General features: G+C 39.6%; 1 protein-coding gene across 1 annotated transcript in view; it reads left to right on the top strand.

Annotated features, from left to right (window-relative positions):
* The window catches only part of LOC143027184 (popeye domain-containing protein 3-like), a 404,351-nt gene extending 377,248 nt beyond the window's left edge, over window positions 1-27,103 (top strand). The window contains exon 10 of the mRNA XM_076188342.1: window positions 26,920-27,103. Within this exon, the coding sequence (XP_076044457.1) occupies window positions 26,920-26,951 (32 nt within the window). The 3' untranslated portion in view covers window positions 26,952-27,103. The remainder of the gene's footprint in view (window positions 1-26,919) is intronic.
* The last annotated feature ends 666 nt before the right edge of the window (window positions 27,104-27,769 follow it).

The raw sequence follows: 27,769 nt of genomic DNA, 5'->3' as shown, positions 1-27,769 counted from the left end.
AATGGGAATTGTAGAGACTAAACTAAGAGGTGAAATACCATCCATCGATATTGGACAAGGACTATATGATTACTGGATAAAAAACAGGGATAAGAAACAGGGAGGAGGAATCATGTTCTTGGCCAAGAAAGACTTAAACGTGAAAAAAAATTGTGGAGGGCAAAGGTAATGTTGAACTGATCATTATAAAAGTCGAAGGCAAGAATATGAAAAGTAGAAAGTTTGTGGTGACCTATGTGCCCCCAAAAACGAACACTTGGAAAGAGAACGAACATACAAAAATGCTAGAAGATACAAGGAAATCACTAAATGAGATACCAATGGGCAGGGGTAGTCTGGTAATTATGGGGGACTTCAATTGCAAAGCAATTTGTTGGGATAACATGACAGTGCGAGGAGGAGATGACTTGTGGGGTAATGTACTGCTAGACATGACCATGGAATACACAATGACCCAATAGGTCAGCGAAAACACCAGATACAGAAGCAATGAAGAGCCATCGAAACTAGATTTAATATTTACAACAGAACCTGAAATTGTGGACAAAATCCATTACAAGACACCAATTGGAAAGAGTGACGATATACTCATGGAAACTGTACTAAAGGAAGAAATAGACATGGAGAGAAATGAAAAGCATAGGAAAGGAAGATTGATGTACAACAAAACGGACTTTGCAAAACTAAAGATATTCTTTCGGAATGCAAACTAGGATAAATTCTATATAGAAGAGACAAAAGTGGATGAGAAATTGAATATCTTGATGGAAAATTACAATTAAGGGGTAAACAGGCATGTACCAAGACAAAAGCGAGAGAGTACATCAAATGTTGGTTCAACAAAAGATGCAGTGAGGCAAAAGACAGAAGGGACAGAGCTTGGAAAAGGTGAAGATAAGAAAAAAAAAAAAAAATAGTAAATGGCAAATTTATATAAACTATAGAAATGAGTATGTTAATGTGATAAGAGAGGAGAAAAGGAACCATGAAAAGGATATTATAGATAAATGCAAAGAGCAACCCAAACTATTCTATCGATATGTGAATGGTATACTTAAAAACAAACAGGAAATGGTGAAACTACGCCAAGGAAATATAGAATACACAGAAGAATTAGAAATGGCCGAAGTCATGAACAATCACTTTAAATCCGTCTTCACCAGAGATAAAATACAAAATTGGGACGAAGAGAATAACAAGCAATCTTCCCACATGAGTGAGCTTACAACACAAAAAGAAATATCAGAACACCTATCAAAACTTGACGTCAGAAAATCACATGGCCCGGATGGTATTGCAAATTGGATTCTAAAGGAATGCAAAGAAGAACTATCGGACAAAATACACAACATAATAAATAGCTCACTCAAAGAAGGAAAGATACCTAAAGACTGGGAAAATGCTAACATTGTACCAATATATAAAGGAGGAAACAAGGAAGAACCCACCAACTATAGGCCAGTATCACTCACAAGCACTATAGCCAAAATTTGTGAGAAAATCATCAAGAATAGATGGGTAAAACATCTGGAAGACAACATAATAAACCCAAGAAAATTTGGGTTTAGACAGGGAAGATCATGCACCACAAACTTAATATGCTTCTACTCAAGACTAATAGACATAGTGCAAGAAAGAAATGGATGGGCTGATTGTGCCTTCCTAGACTTGCAAAACGCTTTTGACAAAGTACCACACAGAAAAAAAAAAAAAAAAAAAAAAAAAAACTGGAACACATAGGAGGAATACAAGGGAACCTACTAAAATGGATGGAGGGCTTCCTGATTGGTAGAAAGATGAGAGTAGTGCTCAGAGAAAAATATTCAGATTGGGAAGAGGTGATCAGTGGAGTACCGCAAGGATCTGTATTGGCACCAATAATGTTTGTTATTTATGTGAATGACATGGACGAGGATGTGAAATGTTACATGAGCTTCTTTGCAGACGACGCTAAACTGTTAAGGAAAGTAGAAACTGATAAAGACTGTGAAGCACTGCATGAAGACCTGAATAAGGTATGGAACTGGAGTCAGAAATGGGAAATGGACTTTAATACTAAGAAGTGTAGCATAATGGAGTTTGGAAAAAGCAAAAACAGAATATCAGGAAAATATACAATTGGAACCATGGAGGTAAAGAAGGCAGGATCCGAAAAAGATTTGGGGGTAATTATCACAAACGATTTGTCCTATGATAAACAGATTAAAAAATTGTCGGGGAGGCTTACAACTTGCTTAGATCAATAAAAGTGGCATTTGCATACTTGGACAAAGACATGATAAAAAAAATATTGGTTATATTGATAAGGCCTAGACTAGAGTATGCGGCAACATTGTGGTCACCCAGTACCAAAAAGAATATAAAGAAAATAGAAAGAATCCAGAAAGCAGCAACAAAAATGGCACCTGCACTTGCAAACCTATCATATGAGGAGAGATTGGCTAAACTGGAGTTACCGACGCTGGAGCAAAGAAGAGAGATAGGTGACCTACTGACTACAGAATCATGAAAGGCACAGAGATACTCGATAGAGAGGACTTACTAAACTGGGACAAGAGAAACACAAGAGGACATGGAAAGAAAATAAAAAAATATAGCTACAGAAGAGAACTGAAGAAAAACAGTTTTCCACATGGAGTAGTGGACACTTGGAACAAACTGGATAATGAAATAGTATGCACAAAAACCATTCATGAGTTAAAAAGTAAACTAGACACTGCAAGATACAAAGGCGGGACACCACGAGCATAGCTCTCCTTTCCGCAAAATACAAGTAATAAGTGGTGTGAAGTAATAAGTGGTGTTCCACAAGGAACAGTTCTGGCCCCAATAATGTTTGCTATATATATTAATGATATGGATGAAGAAATTGAAACTTATATGAGCTTCTTTGCAGATGATGCAAAACTGTTAAAACAAAAGTGAACACTGAAGAAGATTGTGAGTACCTACAGAGGGATCTTAATAAAGTATGGGAATGGAGTAGGAAGTGGGAGATGGAGTTCAATACTAAAAAGTGTAGTATAATGGAATTTGGAAAAAGCAAAAAAAAAAAGAATAGTAGGATCATATAAATTGGGAGAAGAAGGAATAAAAAAAAGTAGAAAATGAGGACCTGGGAGTCATTATTATGAATAATATGTCACCTGAGAAACATATAAACAAGATTTTCGGAGAAACTTATAATTTAATAAGAACAATCAAAGTGGCATGTACATACCTGGATGAAGAAATGGTGAAGAAAATACTAATCACTTTGATAAGACCAAGATTGGAATATGCAGCAATGATGTGGTCACCAAGTACAAAAAAAATGTATAACAAAACTTGAAAGAATACAAAGAGCAATTACAAAATTGGCACTAACACTCAAAACTATCATATGAAGAGAGACTAGCAAAACTTGTGCTACAAACATTAGAGCAAAGAAGAGAGAAGATTTGATAACTATATATAGAATCATGAAAGGCATAGAAACTATTGATAGAGATGATCTAATAAAATGGGATGAAAGAAATACAAGAGGACACGGAAAGAAAATCAAGAAAGACAGCTATTGAAGAGGTCTGAAAAAGAACAGCTTTCCTCACAGACTAATAGACATTTGGAACAAGTTAGATGAGAAAGTGGAGTGTGCAAAAACAATACATGAATTTAAAGAAAGTCTAGATTAAACGAGATATGAAGACGGGACACCACAAGCATAGCTCCCCTTCCCGTAAAATAGAACTAGGTAAATACACACACACATATATATATATGTATATATATATATATATATATATATATATATATATATATATATATATTATTATATATAAGTTTTGTTGCTGACAAGAAGGAAACGAATAGTTGTTATTGTGCAGGATGTTTTACCTAGTTGTATTTTGCGGGAAGGGGAGCTATGCTCGTGTTGTCCCGCCTTTGTATCTTGCAGTGTCTAGTTTGTTTTTAAACTCCATGAATGGTTTTTGCGCATACTATTTCATTGTCCAGTTTGTTCCAAGTGTCCAAAACTCTATGAGGAAAAACTGTTTTTCTTCAGTTCTCTTCTTTAGCTATGTTTTTTTATTTTCTTTCCATGTCCTCTTGTGTTTCTTTTGTCCCAGTTAAGTAAGTTCTCACTATCGAGTACCTCTGTGCCTTTCATGATTCTGTAGATGGTCAATAGGTCACCTCTCTCTCTTCTTTGCTCCAGTGTCGGTAACTCCAGTTTAGCCAATCTCTCTTCATATGATAGGTTTGCAAGTGCAGGTGCCATTTTTGTAGCTGCTCTTTGGATTATTTTTTTTTTTTTTTTATTCTTTTGGTACTGGGGGACAAAATTGTCGCTGCATACTCTATTCTAGGCATTATCAATTTAAACAATATTTTTTTCTTCATTTCTTCGTCCATGTTTGTAAACGCCACTTTTATTGATCTTTAGCAAATTGTAAGTCTCCCCGACAATTTTGTTAATCTGTATATCATAGGACAGGTCGTTCGTGATAATTACTCCCAAATCTTTTTCGGATCCATACTTTCTTTACTTCTTTGGTTCCAATTGTATATTTTCCTGATATTCTGTTTTTGCTTTTTCCAAACTCCATTATGCTACAACTTCTTAGTATTAAAGTCCACTTCCCATTTCTGACTCCAGTTCCATACCCTATTTAGGTCTTCTTGCAGTGCTTCACAGTCCTCATCAGTTTCTATTTTCCTTAGCAGTTTGGCGTCATCGGCAAAGAAGCTCATGTAGCAGTTCACGTCCTCATCCATGTCATTCATATAGATAGCAAACATTATTGGTGCCAGCACAGATCCTTGCGGTACTCCACTGATCACCTCTTTTCCAGTCTGAATATTTTTTCTCTGAGCACTACTCTCATCTTTCTACCAGTCAGAAAGTCCTCTATCTATCCATTTTAGTAGGTTTCCCTGTATTCCTCCTATGTGTTCCAGTTTTTTTAGTAGTTTTCTGTGTGGTACTTTGTCAAAGGCTTTTTGCAAGTCTAGGAATGCACAATCAGCCCATCCATTTCTTTCTTGCACTATGTCTATTAGTCTTGAGTAAAAGCATATTAAGTTTGTGGAGCATGATCTTCCTTGTCTGAATCCGAATTGTCTTGGGTTTAATATGTCATTGTCTTCCAGATGTTTTACCCATCTATTCTTGATTATTTTCTCACAAATTTTGGCAATGGTGCTGTTTAGTGATACTGGCCTATAGTTGGTGGGTTCTTCTTTGTTTCCTCCTTTGTGTATTGGTACAATGTTAGCGTTTTTCCAGTCCTCGGGTATCTTTCCTTCTTTGAGTGAGCTGTTTATTAAGATGTGTATTTTGTCTGTTAGTTCTTCTTTGCACTCCTTTAGAATCCAATTTGCAATACCGTCCGGGCCATGTGATTTTCTGACATCCAGCCTTGATAAATGTTCTGATATTTCCTTTAGTGATGCTGTAAACTCATTCATGAGGGGAGATTTCTTGTTTTTGTCTATGTCACAATTCGGTATTTTCTCTCTGGTGAAAACAGATTTAAAGTGATTGTTCATGACTTCGGCCATCTCTAAATCTTCTGTGTATTCTATGTTTCCTTGGCATAGTTTCACCAATTCCTGTTTGTTTTTAAGTACCATTCACATACCGATAGAATAGTTTGGGTTGCTCTTTGCATTTGTCTATAATATCCTTCTCATGGTTCCTTTTCTCCTCTCTTCTCACATTAACATACTCATTTCTATAGTTAACATAAATTTGCCATTTGCTTTGTTTTTTGTCTTTTCTCCACTTTTTCCAAGCTTTGTCCCTTCTGTCTTTTGCCTCACTGCATCTTTTGTTGAACCAACATTTAATGTACTCTCTCTCTCGCTTTTGTCTTGGTACATGCCTGTTTACCCCTTCATTGTAGTTTTCCATCAATATATTCCATTTCTCTTCCACTGCTGTTTCTTCCCTGTAAAATATTTCCCAGTTTGCATTCCGGAAGAATGTCTTTAGTTTTGTAAAGTCTGTTTTGTTGTACCTCAGTCTTCCTTTCCTATGCTTTTCGTTCCTCTCTATGTCTATTTCTTCCTTTAGTATAGTTTCGATGAGTACATGGTCACTCTTTCCAATTGGTGTCTCATACTGGACTTTATGCACTATTTCAGGCTCTGTTGTAAATATTAGATCTAGTTTCGATGGCTCTTCATTATGTATAAGCTATGTTTTGTGTGTGACTGATAAGGTAAAATCCAGTTCTTGAAATAAGTATAGTTGGCACAATGGAGAAATTGAAGATAAAATATTCAATGAACCAATGAAGAGAGGCGTTAATATAAGTAAGGTAGAATCACTAAGAGGTGTAATTCCCAAGAGAAAATGTTTAATTGACACTCCAAGAATAAACCAAAGGTGGGAGAACAACAGTTTTTCAGGTTTCCAAAGAAGTTATTGGAAGAAATCATAGATTTAAAATTAGACTACCGAGCTGTTCTTAGGGAATTGATTACCTTGCGTAAGAGTAATGAGCAAATGGTTAGAAAATTAAGTGACCTAAAGAGGAAAATGTATATGCTCAAAAGAGAAAATAAAAGAATGAAAAATGAGGACAAGAAATGAAGAAATGAAAAAGGTCAAAGAGTAATTACAGGTAGTGACCAGAAAGGTGGAAGAGTCAATTAAAGAAACAGACCTTGAAATAAAAAATCAATGGAAACAAGAGCAGGAAACAAATTCCTTTAGAGAAATAGTACAAAAGCAGATGGAGGAAAATACAAAAGAAACAGTTATGAAAGTAACTAAAAAAAGGAAATTTGGATGAGAAATATTGTTGACAAAGGTAAATGCATTGTGGTCCATGAAAAACATGATGTGTATAAATACCAGAGAGAAAAGGAGGAAAAGGAAATAGCTAAGGAAATTTTGAAAGAAATTCAGGATGAAGGGCAAAATTTTGACAAAGAAATTGACGAGATTCACAGGATAGGCAAATATTCAAAAGAAAAACAACATAGACCTCTGAAAATAAAACTAAGAACTCAAATGATAGCCAAGGAAGCACTATCGAAAGCGGTTGAATTAGCAAACAGTGAGAAACTCAAGCATGTATGGATAAAAAAGGAAATAGAGTGATGAAATAAAGACAAGGCTCTCAGAATTGAAGCCAACGATAGAAGTGAGAAAAAAAAAAAAGAGACGAAAAAAAAAAAAAAAAAATTAGCGTACTGGACCTGAGACTGAAAAAGTACATTAGGAAAAAAAAAAAAAAAACAGAAAAAAGAAAAGTATAAAACTAAAAGTGGCATACACAAATATTGATGGTATCTCTGGAATTAATGAGCTAAATGACTATCTGGAAATAGAAAAACCTGACATTATGGGAATTGTGGAGATGAAACTGAAAGGCCCTTTATCAACAAGTAAAGTGGGACAAAGTCTATACAACCACTGGGCAAAAAATAGAACAGATAAACAGGGAGGTGTCATGATATTGACCAAAAAGGGTCTAAATGTGACAAAAAGGCAAATATAATGTGGAATTAATTATGATTAAAGTTATAAATAAAAATATGAAAAATAAAAAATTTGTAGCAGTGTATATCCCACCCCAAAACACAGGCTTGGTCTGATAGTGATCATTCTAAATTACTGGAAGACACAATGAATGTGCTAAATGAGTTATTGAAAGAGGGTGGTGACATAGTAATTATGGGTGATTTCAATGCAAAGGATATACTCTGGGAAGAAATGATAGTAAAAGGGGAGAAGAACTTTGGATCAATATTCTACTGGATATGACCATCGAATATACCTTAACACAATGGGTTAAGGAAAATACTAGATATAGAAACAATGAGAAACAGTCAAAACTAGACTTAATATTAACTTCTGAACCAGATATCATGAACAAAATGGTGTTTAAAACACCAATTTTAAAGAGTGACCATATACTAATAGAGTTTGAAATAAAAGAACAAAACAATGTAAGAAGGAATGATTAACATAGAGAATGAAGATTAATGTACAACAAAACGGATTTTGTAAAACTAAGAAAAATTTTCCAAAACGCAAGCTGGGATAAATTCTTGAAAGAGGAAACAAAGATGGAAGACAAATGGAACATATTCAAAGAAAAGTACAAGAAAGGAATTGATAAATATGTACCAAAGAAGAAGCAAAAAGAGATTTAAACAAAGTGCTGATACAACAAAAGGTGCAGTGAGGCTAAAGACAGAAGAGGCAAAGTCTGGAAAAGATGGAAAAGAGACAAAAAACATCCAAATGGCAAACATATATAAAACTTAGGAATGAATATGTGAAAATATATAGGAAAGAAAAAAGAAACTATGAAAAAGATATTAGAGAAAAATGTAAGGATCAACCTAAACTCTTTTACAGATATGCAAATTATAAATTAAAAGACAAATATGAAATTGTAAAACTGCATGAAGGAGATAAAGAATATATAGATGACACAGAAATGGCAGAAGTTATGATCAGACATTTCAAGTCTGTTTTTACAATTGAGAGCTCACAAATTTGGGAAGATGGACAACAAGAAAGGCCCCCTAAAATGAAAGAAATAAGAATGAAACAAGAGACCAAATAAAAGACCTAGATGTTAGGAAATCGCATGGACCGGATGGAATTGCAAATTGGATACTGAAAGAGTGTATAGATGAACTGACAGACAAATTATACAAGATGATAGACTTTTCACTCAAAGAAGGAAAGGTAACACAAGATTGGAAAGATGCATAGTACCAATATATAAAGGAGGAAACAAAGAAAATCCTACAAACTTCAGACCAGTATCCCTATCAAGCACAGTAGCAAAATATGCAAAAAAAATAGTTATCAGAAACAAATTAATCAAACACTTGGAAGAGAATAAAATATTAAACCCTAAACAATTTGGCTTTAGAAGTGGAAGATCGTGTACCACAATCTTAATATACTTTTACTCGAGATTAAGCGAGATAATACAAGAAAGAGATGGCTGGGCAGATTGTGCCTTCTTGGACTTGCAGAAGGCTTTTGACAAAGTACCACATAAAAAGTTAATAAAAAAAATTGAAATAATAGGAGCAATACAAGGTAAGCTGCTGGAATGGATGAAGGATTTCTTAAGTGGGAGAAAAATGAGAGTGGTGCTTAGAGGCAAAAACTCGAACTGGGAAGATGTGATAAGTGGCATCCCGCAAGACTCTGTATAGGCTCCTTTAATGTTTGCCATTTATATAAATGATATGGTGATGGAGAGAAGTGTTACATGAACTTCTTTGCTGACAATGCCAAATTACTCAAGAAAGTAAGCACAGAAGAAGATTGCAGATCGCTACAAGAAGACCTGGACAAAAATGGGAATGGAGTCAGAGGTGTGAAATGAACTTTAATATTAAGAAATGGAGCATAATGGAATTTGGAAAAAGCAAAAATAGAATATCAGGTCAATATCTAATATTGTATATTTGTTTTGTTATCATTTGTCTGTTTATTACTATTTGTTTGATTTTCATTTATTATTAGTTATATGTCAATTTATTATTTATTATTTACCTCTTAGTTTATTACTTAACTATATCTATAGATTTATGTATTTTATTGTTTACATTATAATAGTTTCTATTTATTTATTTATTTATTTATCATTATTATTATTATTTGCATCCGACCTAGATATGGATCAAAATGTCTCCTGTTTCCATGCTCTGCCTTTGTAATCCTTTGTAATATAAATTGGTAATAAGGAAGTCAAAAAAGTTGACTCAGAAAGTGACTTGACACCTGATGAACATGTCAATAAATTAGTTGGAGAGACTTTTAATTTATTAATATCAATGAATGCTACCACCAAATCTTTCCACTTGAGTCATAAGAGGTAACAAAAAATGGGACAGGGGATGGGATTAGGAGTCTTGCTATCTGTAGCCCCAAAGAGGACATTCCTAAAAAATGTAAAGACATAAGAGGGTCTGGGTGTTTTCCAACCAATACCCTAAGGTTTGGCTCTTTTAATATGCATGGATGTGGTACAGAGAAGAGTAAAAGGGAAGAGATAGGTAGTATGTTTGTGAGATGAAAGATAGGTGTGCTGGCTTTGAGTGAGACTAAAATGAAAGGGAAGGGCAACTGTGACTTTGGGAGTGTAGCTGGGAGGTACTCAGGAGTGAAGAGGGGACGAGGGAGAGAAGGGGTGGCTATACTAGTAAGTGAAGAGATAAGTGTGTAGTGGAGTGGAAGGAGGTTTCATCAAGGTTGATGTGGATGAAGGTGAAGCTGGGAAAGGAGATGTGGCTTTTTTGTAAGTGCATATGGGCCTGGTAGTGAGAATAGCATAGAGGAAAGGAAGGCTTTTTGGGTAGATATAAATGAGTGCATAGAGGGATTAGGGAGAAATGCCAATGTAGTTTTATTGGGAGACCTTAATATTATGGTAGGAAATGAACCAATAGACGGAGTGATTGGGAAGTATGGAGTTCCAGGTAAAATCGTAGTGGAGAATTGATGGAGATGTGTCTAGAAAGAGAGTTAATGATAGCAAATACAGTGTTTAGGAGGAAAGTCAAGCATACACAAGGGAGAGGGTGGTGGATGGAAGTGTGGCAGATAGAGCGTGAATGGACTATATAGTGGTGACCAGGAGTATGGTAGGGAGAGTTAAGGATATACATGTTCTAAGGGGAGAGAGTGGGGGAATATCAGATCATTTTCTGGTGGAAGGTAAATTGAGAGTGGAGAATAGGTGGAGAAAGAGGAAAAGGGCAAAAGGTAGGGAGGTACTTAGAGTGAACTGCTTAAATGAGAAAGAAAAGGATAATGAGTATAAGAAGAAGCTGAAAGAGGAGTGGGAGGGAGTGAAGGATAGAGCAGAACTAAGAGTGGATGAGGAATGGTGATGGTTCAAGGAGGGAGTCATAAGGTGAGCAAAGATGGTGTGTGGAACAAGGAAGGTGGGAGGAAATAGAAGGAAGGGTAGTAAGTGGTGGGATGAGGAAGCAAAGAAGGGTATAGAAGAGAGGAATCAGGCATTCATAGATTGGCTACAAATTAGGACGAGGGAATCATATGAGAGGTACAAAATAAAGAGAAGGGAAGTTAAGCATAAGATAAAGAAATCAAAGAGGAGAGCAGATATGAAATGGAGTTAGAGTATGACAGAAAATTTTGAAAGTAATAAAAAGATGTTTTGGAAAGAAATTCAAAGAGGAAGAGGAGGCGAATCAAGTAGAGAAGAAAAGGTAAAAGGTGCAGATGGAGAGATGATAATGTAAGAGAAGGCAGTGAGAGGAAGGTGGCCAGAGTATTTTAGGGAGTTGCTAAATGTGAAGGAGGATAGGGAGGGAAAAGTAGTTGCAGTGGGAAGCGCTAAGAAAATGACCGTGATTGATGAAAATGGAGGAGATATAGGGAAAGATGAAGTTAAAGTAGCTGTTAAGATGATGACAGCAGGTAAGGCACCTGGATTGGATGGATGCCATACAGAATGCCTGAAGAAAGGAGGTACAGTGATGGTGGACTGGCTGGTGAGGTTATTTAATGTTTAAGAGAGGGTAGAGTGCTGGAGGAGTGCTTGTATAGTTCCACTTTACAAAGGATAGAGGGACAAGTGTGAGTGCAGTAATTTCAGAGGGATCAGCTTGTTGATTGTAGCTGGGATGATTGAGAGGATTAGGAGAGGAACAGGGGGAGTAATTGGTGAGGAACAGTGTGGTTTTAGGACAGGTAGGGGTTGTGTAGATGAGTTTTTTGTGGTAAGACAGATATGTGAGAAAGCTATAGGAAAAGGTAAGGATGTTTTTTGGACTTTTATGGATCTGGAAAAGGCTTAGACAGGAAGGCATTGTGGGGGGTACTGCAGATATATGGAATAGGAGGAAAGCTGTTGAGAGCAGTCAGGAGTTTTTATGAGAATAGTCGAGCTTGTGTTAGGATTAGAAATAGGGAGAGTGAATGGTTTGAGGTAAAGGTGGGACTTTGTCAGGGATGTGTTGTCGCCCTGGCTGTTCATTCTATACATGGATGGGGTGGTGCGAGAGGTGAATGTAAGGGTAGTGGGTCAGGGGTTGGAGATGATTAAAGAAAATGGAGAAAAGTGGGAAATAAGCCAGTTGTTGTTTGCTGACGGCACTGTCCTTGTAGCAGGATCAGAGGAGGGATTCAGGAAGTTAGTGATAGGATTTGAGACGGTGTGTGAAAGAAGGAAATTGAAGATAAATGTGGGCAAAAGTAAGGTGATGAGATGTACAATGGGAGAGAGTGACAGCAGACTGGAAGTGAGCATTAAGGGTGAGAGACTGGAGGAAGTGGATAGTTTTAGATACTTGGGTGTGAATGTGGCAGGAAAGGGTGGAGTGGAGGTGGATGTAGAAAGTAGATTGAGAGAAGCGAGTAAATGCCTTGGTGGATTAAAAAATGCAATGAGAAATAGACATCTGGGAATGGATGTTAAGAAGAGGTTATATGAAGGAGTGATTGTGTCAACAGCACTGTATGGAGCAGAAACATGGAACATAAGAGAGGAAGAGAGAAGGAGTTTGAATGTGTTTGAGAATGTGTGTGAGAAGTATGATAGAGGTTACTTGGCTAGATAGAGTGAGAAATGAGGAGGTGAGGAGGAGAACAGGGGTGGAAAGGGAGCCGGGAGATAGGGTTGATGTAAGAGTATTGGGATGGTTTGGACACATGGAAAGAATGAGTGAAGAAAGATTAGTAAAAGAGGTGTGGAAGGAGTGAATATGAGGGGGCGTCCTAGGATGAGATGGATAGATGGGGTGAAAGGGGCTTTACAAAAGAGAGGAATGCCTGGTGAGGAAGGACAGGAGAGGACAGAAGATAGGAATGAATGGCGAAGGATTGTGTATGGATGATGCTGTGATGCATGAGGGGGAGTATGTACGAGTAAAAATTTGACGCAGCCCGAAGGGATTTCTCCCCTTCTCCTTTTCTGCAGAAGGGATGGAAAGGGGGGTCGCCGAATTTATGAAGCTGCCTTGCTGTGGCTGTGCTGTGTCTTGCAACACTGCTTCTGACTCAGGGTAGTGGAGAAGATGCAGGGATGACCCGTCGTCCGGGAGGTGCCAAGATAAGATGGAGGGAGGAGGGTGGAGGGGAGTGGGATATGTAGGGAATGGAATGGGTGGGAGCAGTTTCTATGCCTTTTTCTTTTTGGCTACCCCCTGTGTAAGGGGGAAAAAGCCTTTGGTATATGTATGTATGTATGTATGAAGATCAATGAAAGTGGCCTTCAACTACATGGATGGAGAAATGTTAAAGAAAAAAATGGTTGCACTAATAAGACCTAAACTAGAATATGCTGCAACACTATAGGCACCTAGCACAAAAAAAAGTAAAGAAAAAAATTAGAAAGAATTCAAAGAGCAGTGACAAAAATGGCACCTACACTATCAAATCTGACATACGAACAAAGATTGGAGAAATTACATCTATCAACACTGGAACAAAGAAGAGAAAGAGGTGATTTGTTGACCATTTACAGAATTATGAAAGGAATGGAAATTCTTGATAGAGACAACTTATTAAAATGAGACTAGAGAAACAAGAGGACACACAAAGAAGCTAAAGAAGGACAGTTATAGAAGAGATTTGAAAAAGAATAGCTTCCCACATAGAGTGATTGATGTCTGGAAGAAACTAAATGGAAAAACAGTGAGTGCCAAAACTATACAAGATTTTAAGAATAAACTGGATGCAGAGAGATACGAAAACGGGTCACTATGAGCATAGCTCTCATCCCATAAAATACAACTAAGTAACACACACACACACACACACACGTCGGTCGGAGTGACAGCGAAGTTCGGGGATCACAACGACAAGGAAGTACCTGTGTTGTATTTATAGGGAAGGGGAAAGCTCGTGGTGTAGTGGGAAGGTGATGCAAAAGGAGAAGGGGAGGGATTACTGAGGGAAATGGAAGGAAATGAGGAAGGGGAGGACTTGGTCCAGGCAGGCAATTGCCATGTAAACAAAAGAGGGCCAGAGGATTTCAGTGATGAAGAGTGGATTAACAAAAATGTAAAGATTAGAAATATAGATAAGAGCAGCACAATAAAAAATGAAGGTAATAATTTCCAAGGATTTAATGAGGGGGGGGGGAAGCCAACCCTCTCCGATTAGCAAGCCTAGAAGAAAAACTTGAGAAAATTGTCAAACATTGTGAGGACAGGTTCGGTGAACTCACGAAGATCATGCAGAGAGTAGAAAATTTGGAAGAATTAGAGAAGGTGAACCAAAAACTAACTAAAGAAATAGAAGTATTAAAAAGACAGTTAAAAGAAGTAAAAGATGAGAATGAGGAATTAAAGAAGAATAATAGGGAATGAAGAGTCCATAGCAAAAGAAGCACAGGGTTGGAAAAAAAATCCTAGAGAACAGCAAAATTGCATTTAATGACATAGTAAAACAACAGATGAAAGAACAAACTGAAGACACAGTCATTAAAGTGATGAGACAGAAGGAGAATATAGTAAGAGACTTAGCAGATAAAGAGAAATGTATAATTATATTAGGAATGGAAGAGAAGTATAATCTAAATAGAACTACAAGAATCAAAGAGGAAAAAGAAAAAGTAAACAGTTTACTAGAATTAGTTCAGGAAGATGAACCTGAAATCGTGAAACAAATTGAAGAAATGTATAGGCTCGGGAAATAGAGTACAGAAAAGACCAGACCAATTAAGATTAAATTCAGGTCACAAACGACAGCAAAGAATATCTTAGCAAAAACAGGGAAACTAGCAGTGAACATTATAAAAAGGTATGGATAAAAAGAGAAATGAATAAAGAGGAAAGAGAGGATGAGAAGGCAAAAAGACAAGAAGCTAAAGGAAAAAACGAGAAGAGATCAGAGTCAGAAAAAGAGTCATTCTATTGGAGAGTAGTGAATATGAAAGTGAGGAAATGAAACATAACAGAGAAAAACAAAAGGGAAACAGAAAATATAACGGAAGTAGCAGAAAATTAAGAGTGTCTTACACAAATATAGATGGATTAATAACAGGATTGAACGAACCGAATGATTATCTGAAGGAAAAAGTATCGGGCATAATGGGAATTGTAGAGACAAAATTAAAAGGTCCACTACCACCCAACAGTGTAGGACATGGTGCATATAATTATTGGATTAGAAACAGAGACCAAACAAGGGGGTGGAGTTATGTTCCTGACAAAGAAAGATATAAATGTGAAGAGTGTCACATATGGAAAGAATACAGTGGAGATGATTATGATCGAAGTGGAAGACAGAGATAAGAAGAGCAGAAAGTTTGTAATAAATTATGTGCCTCCAAAAACAGCCTCGTGGGAAGAGAGTGAACATAAAAGTATGTTAGAAGACACAAGGATAACATTAAATAAGATAATGGAAGATGGAGAAAGAATAGTTATGATGGGCGACTTTAATTGCAAAGAAGTCTGCTGGGAAGAGATGACAGTAAAGGGTGGATACGACCCATGGGGAAATGTTCTACTCGAGATGATTATTGACCATACAATGACACAATGGATTCAAGAGAACACTAGGTATAGAAATGAAGAAGAACCATCGAGACTAGACCTAATAATCACATCAGAGCCTGAAATAGTGGAAAAGATTGAATATAAGACACCACTAAGTAAAAGTGACCACATATTGATTGAACTGGAACTAAATTAGGAAGAATACATGAAAAGAAATTAACAATATAGAAAAGGAAGATTGATGTATGATTTTTTTTTTTTAAATAAGAGAATTCTTTCAAAAAGAAAACTGGGAAAGAATATACAAAGATGAAACAACAGTGGAAGAGAAATGGAATATTTTGACAAAAATGTATAAAAAAAGGAGTGGAAAATTGGTCAAACAAAAGTTGTAGGGAATTGGAAGTCAAAAGAGATAAAGCATGGACCAAATTGAAGAAATACAAAAGACCTGAAAAATGGAAAATATATACTTGCTATAGAAATGAGTATGTGCAAGTGTGCAGGGATGAAAAGAGAAAATATGAAAAAGATGTCATACAAAAATGTAAAGATCAACCAAACCTATTTTACAGATTTGTAAACAACAAACTGAAAAACAAATAAGAATTAGAAAAATTAAGACAAGGAGTTGAATACACAGAGGAAATAGAAATGGCAGAAATTATGAACAAGCATTTTAAGTCGGTGTTTACAAGTGAGAACATACAACCTGGAGAGATAGATATAATGCAAGAAAGAGATGGATGGGCTGATTGTGCATTTCTAGACCTAAAAAAACTTTAGACAAAGTACCACATAAGAAGTTGCTTAAGAAATTGGAAACTGAAGGAGGAATACAGGGCAAACTGCTTAAATGGATGGAAGACTTTTTGCAAGAAAGAAAAATGAGAGTAGTGATAAGAGACAAACACTCAAATTGGGATGAAGTAATAAGTGGTGTTCCGCAAGGAACAGTTCTGGCCCCAATAATGTTTGCTATACATATTAATGATATGGATGAAGAAATTGAAAGTTATATGAGCTTCTTTGCAGATGATGCAAAACTGTTAAAAAAAAAAGTGAACATTGAAGAAGATTGTGAGTCACTAGAGAGTGATCTCAATAAAGTATGGGAATGGAGTAGGAAGTGGGAGATGGAGTTCAATACTAAGAAGTGTAGTATAATGGAATTTGGAAAAAGCAAAAATAGAATAATAGGACCATATAAATTCGGAGAAGAAGGAACAAAAAAGGTAGAAAATGAGAAGGACCTGGGAGTCATTATCATGAATAATATGTCTCCTGAGAAACATAAATAAGATTTTTGGAGAAACTTATAATTTAATAAGAACAATCAAAGTGGCATTTACATACCTGGATGAAGAAATGGTGAAGAAAATACTAATCACTTTGATAAGACCAATATTTGAATATGCAGCAATGATGTGGTCACCAAGTACAAAAAAATGTATAAAAAAACTTGAAAGAATACAAAGAGCAATTACAAAATTGGCACCAACACTCTCAAAACTATCATATGAAGAGAGACTAGCAAAACTTGAGCTACAGACATTAGAGCAAAGAAGAGAGGAGATTTAATAACTATTTACAGAATCATGAAAGGCATAAAAACTATTGATAGAGGATCTAATAAAATGGGATGATAAAAATACAAGAGGACACGGAAAGAAAATCAAGAAAGACAGCTATAGAAGAGATCTGAAAAAGAACAGCTTTCCTCACAGAGTAATAGACATTTGGAACAAGTTAGATGAGAAAGTAGTGTGTGCAAAAACAATACATGAATTTAAAGAAATTTTAGATAAAATGAGATATGAAGACGGGACACTACGAGCATAGCTCCCCTTCCCGTAAAATACAACTAGGTAAATACAACTAGGTAAATACACACACACGTCGGTAGAAGTGACAGCGAAGTTTGGAACTTCAGCAAAAATTCAAGTTTCATCGATCTCAACAAGGGAGTACCTTTGTTGTATTAGTAGGGAAGGGGAAAGCTCGTGGTGTTGTGGGAAGGTGAAGAAAAAGGAGAGAGGGATTACTGAAGAAAATGGAAGGAAATGAGGAAAGGGACGAACGGGCCCTAGATGTTTGGAAGGGTGGAAACAAAAGGAGTGCAGAACACAAAGACGAGGGAGAATAATAAAGCAGAGGTGTTAAAAGCAGAAATATAGATAATAGCAGCTCAATGGAAAGAGAAGATAATTGCTTTTCTGGATTTAATGAGGGAGATGACAGCCTCCCTCGACTAGTAAATCTAGAGGAGAGAAAAAAAGGAACGAAGCATGGGAGGTTAGGTTTAACCAATTAACACTAGTTACCCATAGAGTTGATAAACTGGAAGAACTAAAGGAGAATCAAAACCTAACTAAAGAAATAGAAGACTTAAAAAGACAGTTAAAAAAAGTAAAAGATGAGAATGAGGAATTAAAGAAGAAGAATGAAGAGAATAAAGAGTACATAGCAAAAAAGGTACGTGGGTGGAGAAAAGTCCAAGAGAACAACAAAATTGTGTTCAGAGATATAATGACACAACAGATGAAAGAACAAACAAAGGACACAGTTATTAAAGTGATGAGAGAGAAGGAGAATATAGTAAGAGACGCAGTGGACAAAAAGAAATGTGTAATTATATTAGGAATGGAAGAGAATCATAATCCAAAGAGGACCACAAGAGTAAAAGAGAAGGAAAAGGTAAACATGATATTAGAAGTAGTTCAAGAGGATGGACAAGAAACAAGGAAAGAATTTGAAGAAATATATATAGACTAGGGAAATACAATACAGATAAGACTAGACCAATTAAGTTCAAATTCAGGTCACAAACGATAGCAGAGAATATCTTAGCAAAAACAGGGAAACTAGCTGACAGTGATCAATATAAACAGGTATAAATGAAAAGAGAAATGAATAAAAAGGAAAGAGAGGATGAGAAAACAAAAAACTAGAAGCTAAGAAAAAATTAGAAAAGAATAGAGTCAAAGAGAAATTCTATTGGAGAGTAGTGGATATGAAAGTGAGGAAGTGGTTCATAGCAGAGAAAAACGGAAAGGAATCAGAAAACACAATGGAAATAGCAAATAAATAAATAAACAAATAAATAAAAGTGTCTTACACAAACATAGATGGCTTAATAACAGGCTTGAACGAATTGAATGATTACATGAAGGAAAAAGAACCGGACATAATGACTTACAAACACCACTTACAACCTCAAATTATAACCACCACCTAAAACAACTTACCACCGCCAATTACAACCACGACTTACAATCTGGACTTACATTCACCACTTACAACCACCGCCTACAATTACCACTTACATCCACCAATTACAACCACCACTGACATCCACGACTTAGAACATGGACTTACAACCTAGATGTACAACCGCCACGTATAACCCCCACTTACAACCAGAACTTATAACTGCCAGTTACAACCACCACTTACAACTTCGACTTACAACCACTTTCAGCCATTACAGCCACCACTTACAACTACGAGTTACAACCACCACTTACCTCAAATTATAACCACCCCCTAAAACAACTTACCACCACCAATTACAACCATGACTTACAACCTGGAGTTACATTCACCACTTACAACCACCGCCTACAATTACCACTTACAACCACCACTGACATCCATGACTTACATGGACTTACAACTTCCACATACAACCACCACTTACAGCCTTGACTTACAACCTCGAATTACAACAATCACTTACAACCACCACCTACAACCTCGACTTACAACCACCATTTACACCCACGACTTACAACCATGACTTACAACAACCACCTACAATCACCGCTTACAAGACATACAACCACCACTTATATGACTTACAGCCATGAGTTACACGACTTTCAACCTCGACTTACAACCACCACTTACAACCTTGACTTGCAAGGTTGACTTACAATTGCACTTATAACCACCTCCTTCAACCACCACTTACAAGCTCGACTTACATCCACCACTGACAAACACGACTTACAACCTTGAGTTAAAACCTCGACTTACAACTACCATTTACAACCACCACAACACCACGAACTTACAACCTCGACTTACAAGCTTGACATACAAACACCACTTACAACCACAACTTACTATTACCACTTACAATCTCGACTTACAAATACCACTTACAACCACCAATCACAACCACGACATACAATCTCAACTTACAACCACTTGTAATCACCATTTACAACCGCCACTGATATCCCCGACTTACAACCACCACTTAAAACCTCGACTTACAAGCACCACTTACAGCTAACACTTACAGCCACCACTTACAACCTCGAATTACAGACACCAATTAGAACCACAACTTACAACCACGACTTATAACCACAACTTACAACAACGATTTACAACCTCGACTTACAACCACCACTTAAAAGACATACAACCACCACTTACACGACTTACATCGATTTACAGCCATGACATACAGTGTTCCCACTTAGTCACTTCGCGCTTCACGTTTCGCAGCTTCAGTGCTTCACGGTTTTTTTTTCCAAAATGTTAAAAAAAAAAAAAAATCTTAAAACTTACCATGCTAACACATGAATATTGTGCCTTTCTCGCATAAGTTTTGATGAATTATTAAAATGATAGATGATATCGCTAGAAGGAATTTTATCGAAAAAAACTGCTATCGGTGCGACGTCACAGTCATGCATTTTATGACCTATGTATATCTTGATCTATTAAGATTTTTTGAAAAAACGAAATTACACGCTGTTTGTATGATACTTGATGTTTTATATGCAAAAGCAGGTTAGTCTAGGTAAAGTATTAAGATCGGAAAAAATTGTGACATCATCAATGACATCATACGGACTGACGGATGAAGAGACGGACATACATCGTTCAAATGCCCATGGAATATGGAAAATAATAATTTGATTATACTGTAAAAATATCAAGTCGATATAATTTTTTTTATTAATATTTTTCTATCAGTGCGTCTGATCCCCTTTAATTACTGTGTAATGTTTTGTAATTAATGATTTAAGTAAATACGTGTACTGTTGTAATCTTTGTCTCAAATATGTAAAGTATAAATGCTGTTTACATATTTTAAACACTCTGGTACCCACATGCACATACACGAAAATTCCTAGGGGGGCCGGGGGGGGGGGGCAAATCCTACTTCGCGGTTTTTCCCCTTTCGCAGGGGGGTTCTGGTCCCCATTAACCGCGAAAAACGAGGGATCACTGTATAACCACCATTTACAATCACAACTTAGAGACACGAATTACAACCACCACTTACAACCTCGATTTACAACCTTAACTTACAACAACCACTCTGGCTCGCGGCCGACCACATGCTTCGCCATTCAAGATGGGCGCGAGTGACACTGGTGCACAAGGTGCAAGGATCGGCCAACCCGGGAGACCTTGGGCCTATCGCGGGGGCCTCCTTGGTTGTGCGAACTCCGCACAAGATTCTTGCCTTGATAATGAGCTCTCTACCTATCAGCGAGTGTCAGGTGGCCTTTCAGCCGGTGGATGGCTGCTGACGAACGTCTGTCTGGTCTCGGGGCTCATTTCCGAGGCAAGGGAAGGGCACACCCCTTTATCATATCAATGGCCTTTTTGGACGTGCGCAAGGCCTTCGACACGGTGTCTCGCGAGACGGTAGTGAGGGCCGTGAAACGGTTGGGAGTCCATGATCTTTTTGCCGAATATATCCAGTCTTCACTTGCCGAAGTGAAGCTGGATCTATTGGGCACCGAGGTCACTTCGGGAGCGAGTGTCAAGCAGGGAGACCCTCTCTCGCCACTGTTTCAACGCAGTGATGGATGAGGTGCTCTCCGAGCTGGACTTTGAGCTCGGAGCGACAATCGGGGATCAGCGCGTATCTCATCTCACTTTCGCTGACGACCTCATTATCGCCGCGCGAACGCCAGCTGGGCTCAATTCCCAGCTCCAGAAGGTCAAAGGTGCCTTGCTGGCGGCGGGACTGTCCCTCAACCCGACCAAGTGCGCCGCCTCCCTGGTGCTACTTGTTGACGGGAAGAGGAAGAGGTCCGTCGTTTACAACCGACCTAACATCTTTGTCGGCGGTATGCCCAACAAAGCTATGGATATTGGGGCTACTAACTAACAAGTATCTGGGAGTCCCCGTCGGGGCTAGGGGTGTTGTGAAGAAGAGCGCAACTACCCTCGACGAGCCCCTTGAATAGTTGTCAAGGGCCCCCATCAAGCCACAACAAAAGACGTACATATTGAGAATCCACCTACTTCCTGGACTCCTTCACCGTCTCGTTTTGGGAAAGGTCACATTAACCCAACTCGAGATGTGTGATCGAGTCGTAAGGAGGACAGTGCGGACCTGGTTACGCCTCCCTAGCGACGTAAAGCTCGGGTATTTCTACGCGCCGGTGTCAGCCGAAGGCCTGGGTCTGTTGTGCCTCAGGATGGCAGTCCCGCTTCTCCGCCGGGGGAACCGCTTCAGCAGAATCGAGTTGTCGAAGAATCCGATTATCGAGGCCTTGGTGAAGACTCGGTTCTTCACCCAGCACCGGGAGAAGTTCCCTGATAGTGTGAGCTATCAGGGAACTATAGTCCGGAGCAAGAAAGAGGCTATCACTTTCTGGACCAACCGACTCCACGAGTCAGCAGTCGATAGGGCTGGCCTTAGAGAAGCGGAGCTTGAATCTAAGGTACATACATTCCTGGGTGTCCGACGGGACTACGGCGCTACCCGGAAATATGTACGTCGATGCTTGCTGTGAAGCTCCTCCGTGTGAACGCCCTGCCTACTACAAAGGTAAGGTGCCCACGCTCCCGGAGCGGCTCGATGGGGACCCGACGCTCAGGGTAGTGTGCAGTGTGATAAGGGGTGTGCTAGACCGGAGATGCTTGGGCACGTACTGCAGGTCTACCTCGCCGGCTACGGAGCTAGGATCGCGCGCCACGATTTCGTGGTTGGTCACCTGACTTCCTTGCTATCTGAACGAAATGATATAGATGAAGTACTTGTTGAGCCCCACCTAAGAGTACCTGCAGGGCTTAGGAAGCCTGACCTGGTGGTCAAACAAGGAAATATCGCTCATATCGACGCCCAGATAACTGCAGACGCTGGGTCCCTCTCTCTGAGCGCTGCACACAACCTTAAGGAGCGTTACTACGATTCTGATCCCTTAAAGAGGGAGGCCGCGAGGAAGATCGCGTTAGCTAAAGCCGAGGGCCCGGGAGGTGTTGGTAGAGTAATCGTGTCCACTGCCACATTCAGCTGGCGTGGCTGTGTGGCGCGAGAATCTGCTAACACCCTCCGGTCCCTCAGTATAACCGAAGGTCAGATCAAATTCTTCGCCATGAGCGTGGTCCGAGGCGGGGTCTTCATCTGGAGAACCTGGCGAAAGACCACCGGCGGCGGGGTGGGTTATGTGACCTAAGGGTAGGTGGCGCCCACGTCTCCTCGCGGCGGCTACCGGATTCAGATTTCATCAGGTACCTGTACCTTTCCTTCTTGTTTTTCTATCCACTCTCTTCTGTAAATAGCTCAGACTGCTTTAGCCTGTCAACTGTCTTCCACTATCGGCCCGTTGGCTGTATTTAAGCCCGTTTACCCCTTTCTACAGAGAAGGGGTATTCTATGTTGTTATTATATACCGTAAATTATTTATATTCTGTTTAAGAGGTCCTCTATGGGAGATCCGATGATGCTCGGGCCAGCCCCAATATGGTTAAGACTCCAGGTTAAAAAAAGGCGAATAAAAATCGAGTTGTGCCTTCTTGGCCCTCTCACCCCCACTCGGTGTTCTGGCCTGCTCTTCAGTGTAGGGGAGGCTGGACACGACGGGGAAAAAAGCCAAATACCTCGTCATCTAATTAGTGACGCGCATGAATGGATCAACAAGATTCCCACTGTCCCTATCTACTATCTAGTGAACCCACAAGCATTTGAACGGGCTTGCAAGACATAGCGGGGAAAGAAGAAGACCCTCTTGAGCTTGACTCTAGTCTGATTTTGCAGAGACATGAGAGGTGTAGCATAAGTGGGAGGGGTAAGACCCGACAGTGAAATACCACTATTTTCATCGTTTCTTTACTTACTCGGTGAGACGGAAGCGGACCAACGCGGTCCTTCTTCTAGCCTTAAGCGGCCATCTTCGCGTCGGCCGCGATCCGCTCCGAGGACATTGTCAGGCGGGGAGTTTGACTGGGGCGGTACATCTGTCAAACGATAACGCAGGTGTCCTAAGGCCAGCTGAGCGAGGACAGAAACCTCGCGTAGAGTAAAAGGGCAAATGCTGGCTTGGTCCTGATTTTCAGTACAAATACGGACCGCGAAAGCGTGGCCTATCGATCCTTTTGACTTGAAGAGTTTTAAGCAAGAGGTGTCAGAAAAGTTACCACAGGGATAACTGGCTTGTGGCGGCCAAGCGTTCATAGCGACGTCGTTTTTTGATCCTTCGATGTCGGCTCTTCCTATCATTGTGAAGCAAAAATCACCAAGCATCGGGTTGCTCACCCGTTTAAAGGGAACGTGAGCTGGGTTTAGACCGTCGCGAGACAGGTTAGTTTTACCCTACTGTTGACTCGTCGTTACGATAGTAATCCTGCTCAGTATGAGAGGAACCGTAGGTTCGGACATTTGGTACACGTACTTGGTCGAGTGACCAGTGGTGCAAAGCTACTATCCATGGGATTATGCCTGAATGCCTCTAAGGTAGAATCCTGTCTAGTCAAGGCAACGATATCGTGTGTGGCCTTCATTGGGAGGCAAGATATTAGAGGCCACATCCGCGGCCTGTCAAGCCCATTCAAAGGGAAGAGCTTGGCGGCCCCAGGGAAGGCAGGGGCCGTCCCTTCCCGAACGCTGTAACGCCCAGATGCAATGTTGCCCTGCCAAACCGTCTGACGACGACTCACGTACCAGCCGGGGTGTCGTACCTGGTAGAGCAGCCATCACAGTGCGATCCATTGAGACTCCTCCCCTGACTGGAGGGTTCGTCTGCGCCAAGACAGGCCGGCCCTCCCTCCGCTGCCGCCGCGCGTGCTGCAACATCAGCAGCAGGGCGCGACGGAGCGACCGGAGATCAGGTGAAGGAAGGAAGAGGGGGAAGCGGGAGTCTGCCCTTTCTCTCTCTGTGTCTCTCTCTCTAAGTTGAACTCGGTGCTTTGCCCACCAGGACTTTGGTGTAACTTATATTCTATATCGTAATTCAGGTTCATTTTGAACTCAGTCACGATGACCAACCACCTTAGTACTTTAACATGCTAAATATTAGGTAAGGTTTGGTTACAATAGGTTAGGTTCAGTTGGTTAGATTACGTTCTATATCGTAATTCAGGTTCATCTTGAACTCAGTCACGGTGACCCGTCGTATAAGTACTTTAACATGCTGAAGTGCTTTGCCCACAGGTACTGTAATGCAGCTTACATTCAATATCTTAAGTCAGGTTCATCACAACTCACAACCACGGTTTACAACTACGACCTACAACAACCACGACTTCCAACTACGACTAACAACCACAACTTACAAAAACTACTTACAACCACCACTTAGGTGAGGTTAGGTTGAGCTAGGTTACTTGCACGACTTACAACCACCACTTACAATCACGATTTCCAACCACCACTTACACGACTTACAACCACGACATACAAACACCACGTACAACCACGACTTTCAATCACTATATACAACCACAACTTACACGACATACAACCACCAATTACACGACTTTGAACCACTACTTACAACCACGACCTACAACTATCACTTACAACCACCACTTACAGCCACGATTTATATCCACGACTTACAACCACCACTTACACGATTTACAACCACGACTTACAGCCACCACTTAAACCACGCTTTTCAACCACCATTTACACGACTTACAACCACGACCTATAACCACTACTTACAACCACCACTTTTAACGACATACAACCACAACGTACACGAATTACAACCACGACTCAAAACCACGAATTACAACCACCACATGCACGACTTACAACTATCATTTACAACCACAACTTATAACTACGACTTACAAGCACGATTAACAACCACGACTTACAACGACCACCTACAACAACGACTTTCAACCACCACTTACACGACTTACAAGAACTGTTTACAACCACCACTTAAAACCACGACCTACAAACACCACTTACAGCCACGACTTACAACCACCACTTAGAACCACGACTTACAACCACTATTTACATTCACAACTTACACGACTTACAACCACCACTTACACGACTTTTAAACACTACTTATAACCACGACCTATAACTACCACCTGGAACCACCACTTACAGCCACGACTTATAACAACTTACAACCACTACTTACACGACTTACAACCACCACTTACATGACTTACAACCACCACTTACACAACTTACAACCACCATTTGTAACCACGACTTATGACCACCATTTACAATCACTTACAACCACGATTTTCACTCATCATTTACACGACCTACAACCACCACTTACAACCACATTCTAACCATGACTTACAACCACCACTTATAACCAGAACGTACACGACTTACAACCACCACTTATAGCCACTACATAAGACTTACAGCCACGTCTTACAACCACCACATACAACCACAACCTACACGACCTACAACCACCACTTACACGACTTACTACTTACAACAACCACTTACCACCATTTATACGACTTACAACCACGATTTACATGACTTACCACTTATACGACGTACAACCACCACTTACGACTTACAACCACGACTTATAACAACTACTTACAACCACTTACAAACACGATTTCCAACCACCACTAAAACGGCTTACAACCACTACTTACTACCAGAACTTGCGCGATTTACAAGCACGACTTACAGCCACCACTTAAACCACGACTTACAACCACTTACTACCAGAACTTGGCGATTTACAACCACGACATACAACCACCACTTACACGACTTACAATCAATACTCCCAACCAAGTTTTACAACTAAGACTTACAACCACGATTTCCAACCACCACTTACAACCACGATTTCCAACCACCACTTACAACCACGATTTCCAAACACACGACTTACAACCACCAATTACAACCAGGACTTACAACCGCCACTTATAACGACTTACAAATACACTTACAACCACAACTTAAGCGACTTACAACCACTATTTCCAACCACCACTTACACGACTTACAGCCACATTTTTCAACCACCACTTACAACCGATTGTAGGAAAACTAGTCCCCGGTCAACTGGTCCCCAAAACTGCTCTCCTAGGACAACTGGTCCCCGAATGACAAGCTGGGTGGTCAACTCGTCCTCAAAATAAATTGTCTAAAAACTGTCCTAATGTGATCTCTATTGTTCGTATACATACATATATATATTAATGTTTTGGTGATTTTTAACTTTATTTATTCATCTATTTATTTTCTATTTATGGAGGCAGATCCAGCGCCTGGGTCTCAAGAACCTGTATGAAGGGGATGTCGAGTTTCGTCTCTTCTGCGGCCACTTGGATGCCCTGGCATTCCTACCCCCTGAGGAGGAGGTCAAGGCAGGCATGGCTCATCTCCAGTCCACCATGCCAGACGAAGCCGAGGCTCTAGTCGAATACTTCAACTCAACTTACGTCTCTGGGCCGCTCCGTCACCAGCGCCGAGTCACCACCACCCCTCGAGTCATCAAGCCTCTTCGACTTCGCCGCAGTCCACCAATGTTCGCTCCTGACCGGTGGAACCAGCACCATGCCACGTTAGCCAACGAGCCACACACCAACAACATCTGCGAGGGCTGGAACAATAAATTCTCCAGTCTAGTGGGCCACGCCAATGCAACCATATGGAAGCTCATCGAGTGTCTCCAGGCAGAGGCAGCCACCGTAGATGCAGTCCTCCTCCAGGATGACCGTGGAATCCGTCAGCACAAGCGGTCGAAGCGGTGTTACTCCAGGTTCGCCTGTACAACCTGGTGACAGACTACAAGGAAGGCAGGAAAACTATCCCTGACCTACTGCGTGGCATCAGCCAAAACCTGCGAGGTGGTCAACCCAACGTCTAGGCCATTACCTGTGTATTACCTGTGTATTATTTAAAGAATTGTTGTACATAATATCTAATGGTATTTTGATTCTTACTATTTTGAGTAATATATAATACCTGTGTATTACATGTGTATTATTCAATACACAGGTGCTGTACAAAATATATTTTGTTATTTTGATTCTTGCTTGTGTATTACCTGTGTATTAGTGTATTACCTGTGTATTATTTAATAAAGTGTTGAACATAATATATTAT

The sequence above is a fragment of the Oratosquilla oratoria genome, chromosome 7 (assembly GCF_046742065.1).
Source record: "Oratosquilla oratoria isolate Oo_2021 chromosome 7, ASM4674206v1, whole genome shotgun sequence".
NCBI lineage: Eukaryota > Metazoa > Arthropoda > Malacostraca > Stomatopoda > Squillidae > Oratosquilla > Oratosquilla oratoria.
The sequence above is the reverse complement of the archived record's forward strand: the minus strand, read 5'-3'. Positions and strand labels throughout refer to the sequence as shown.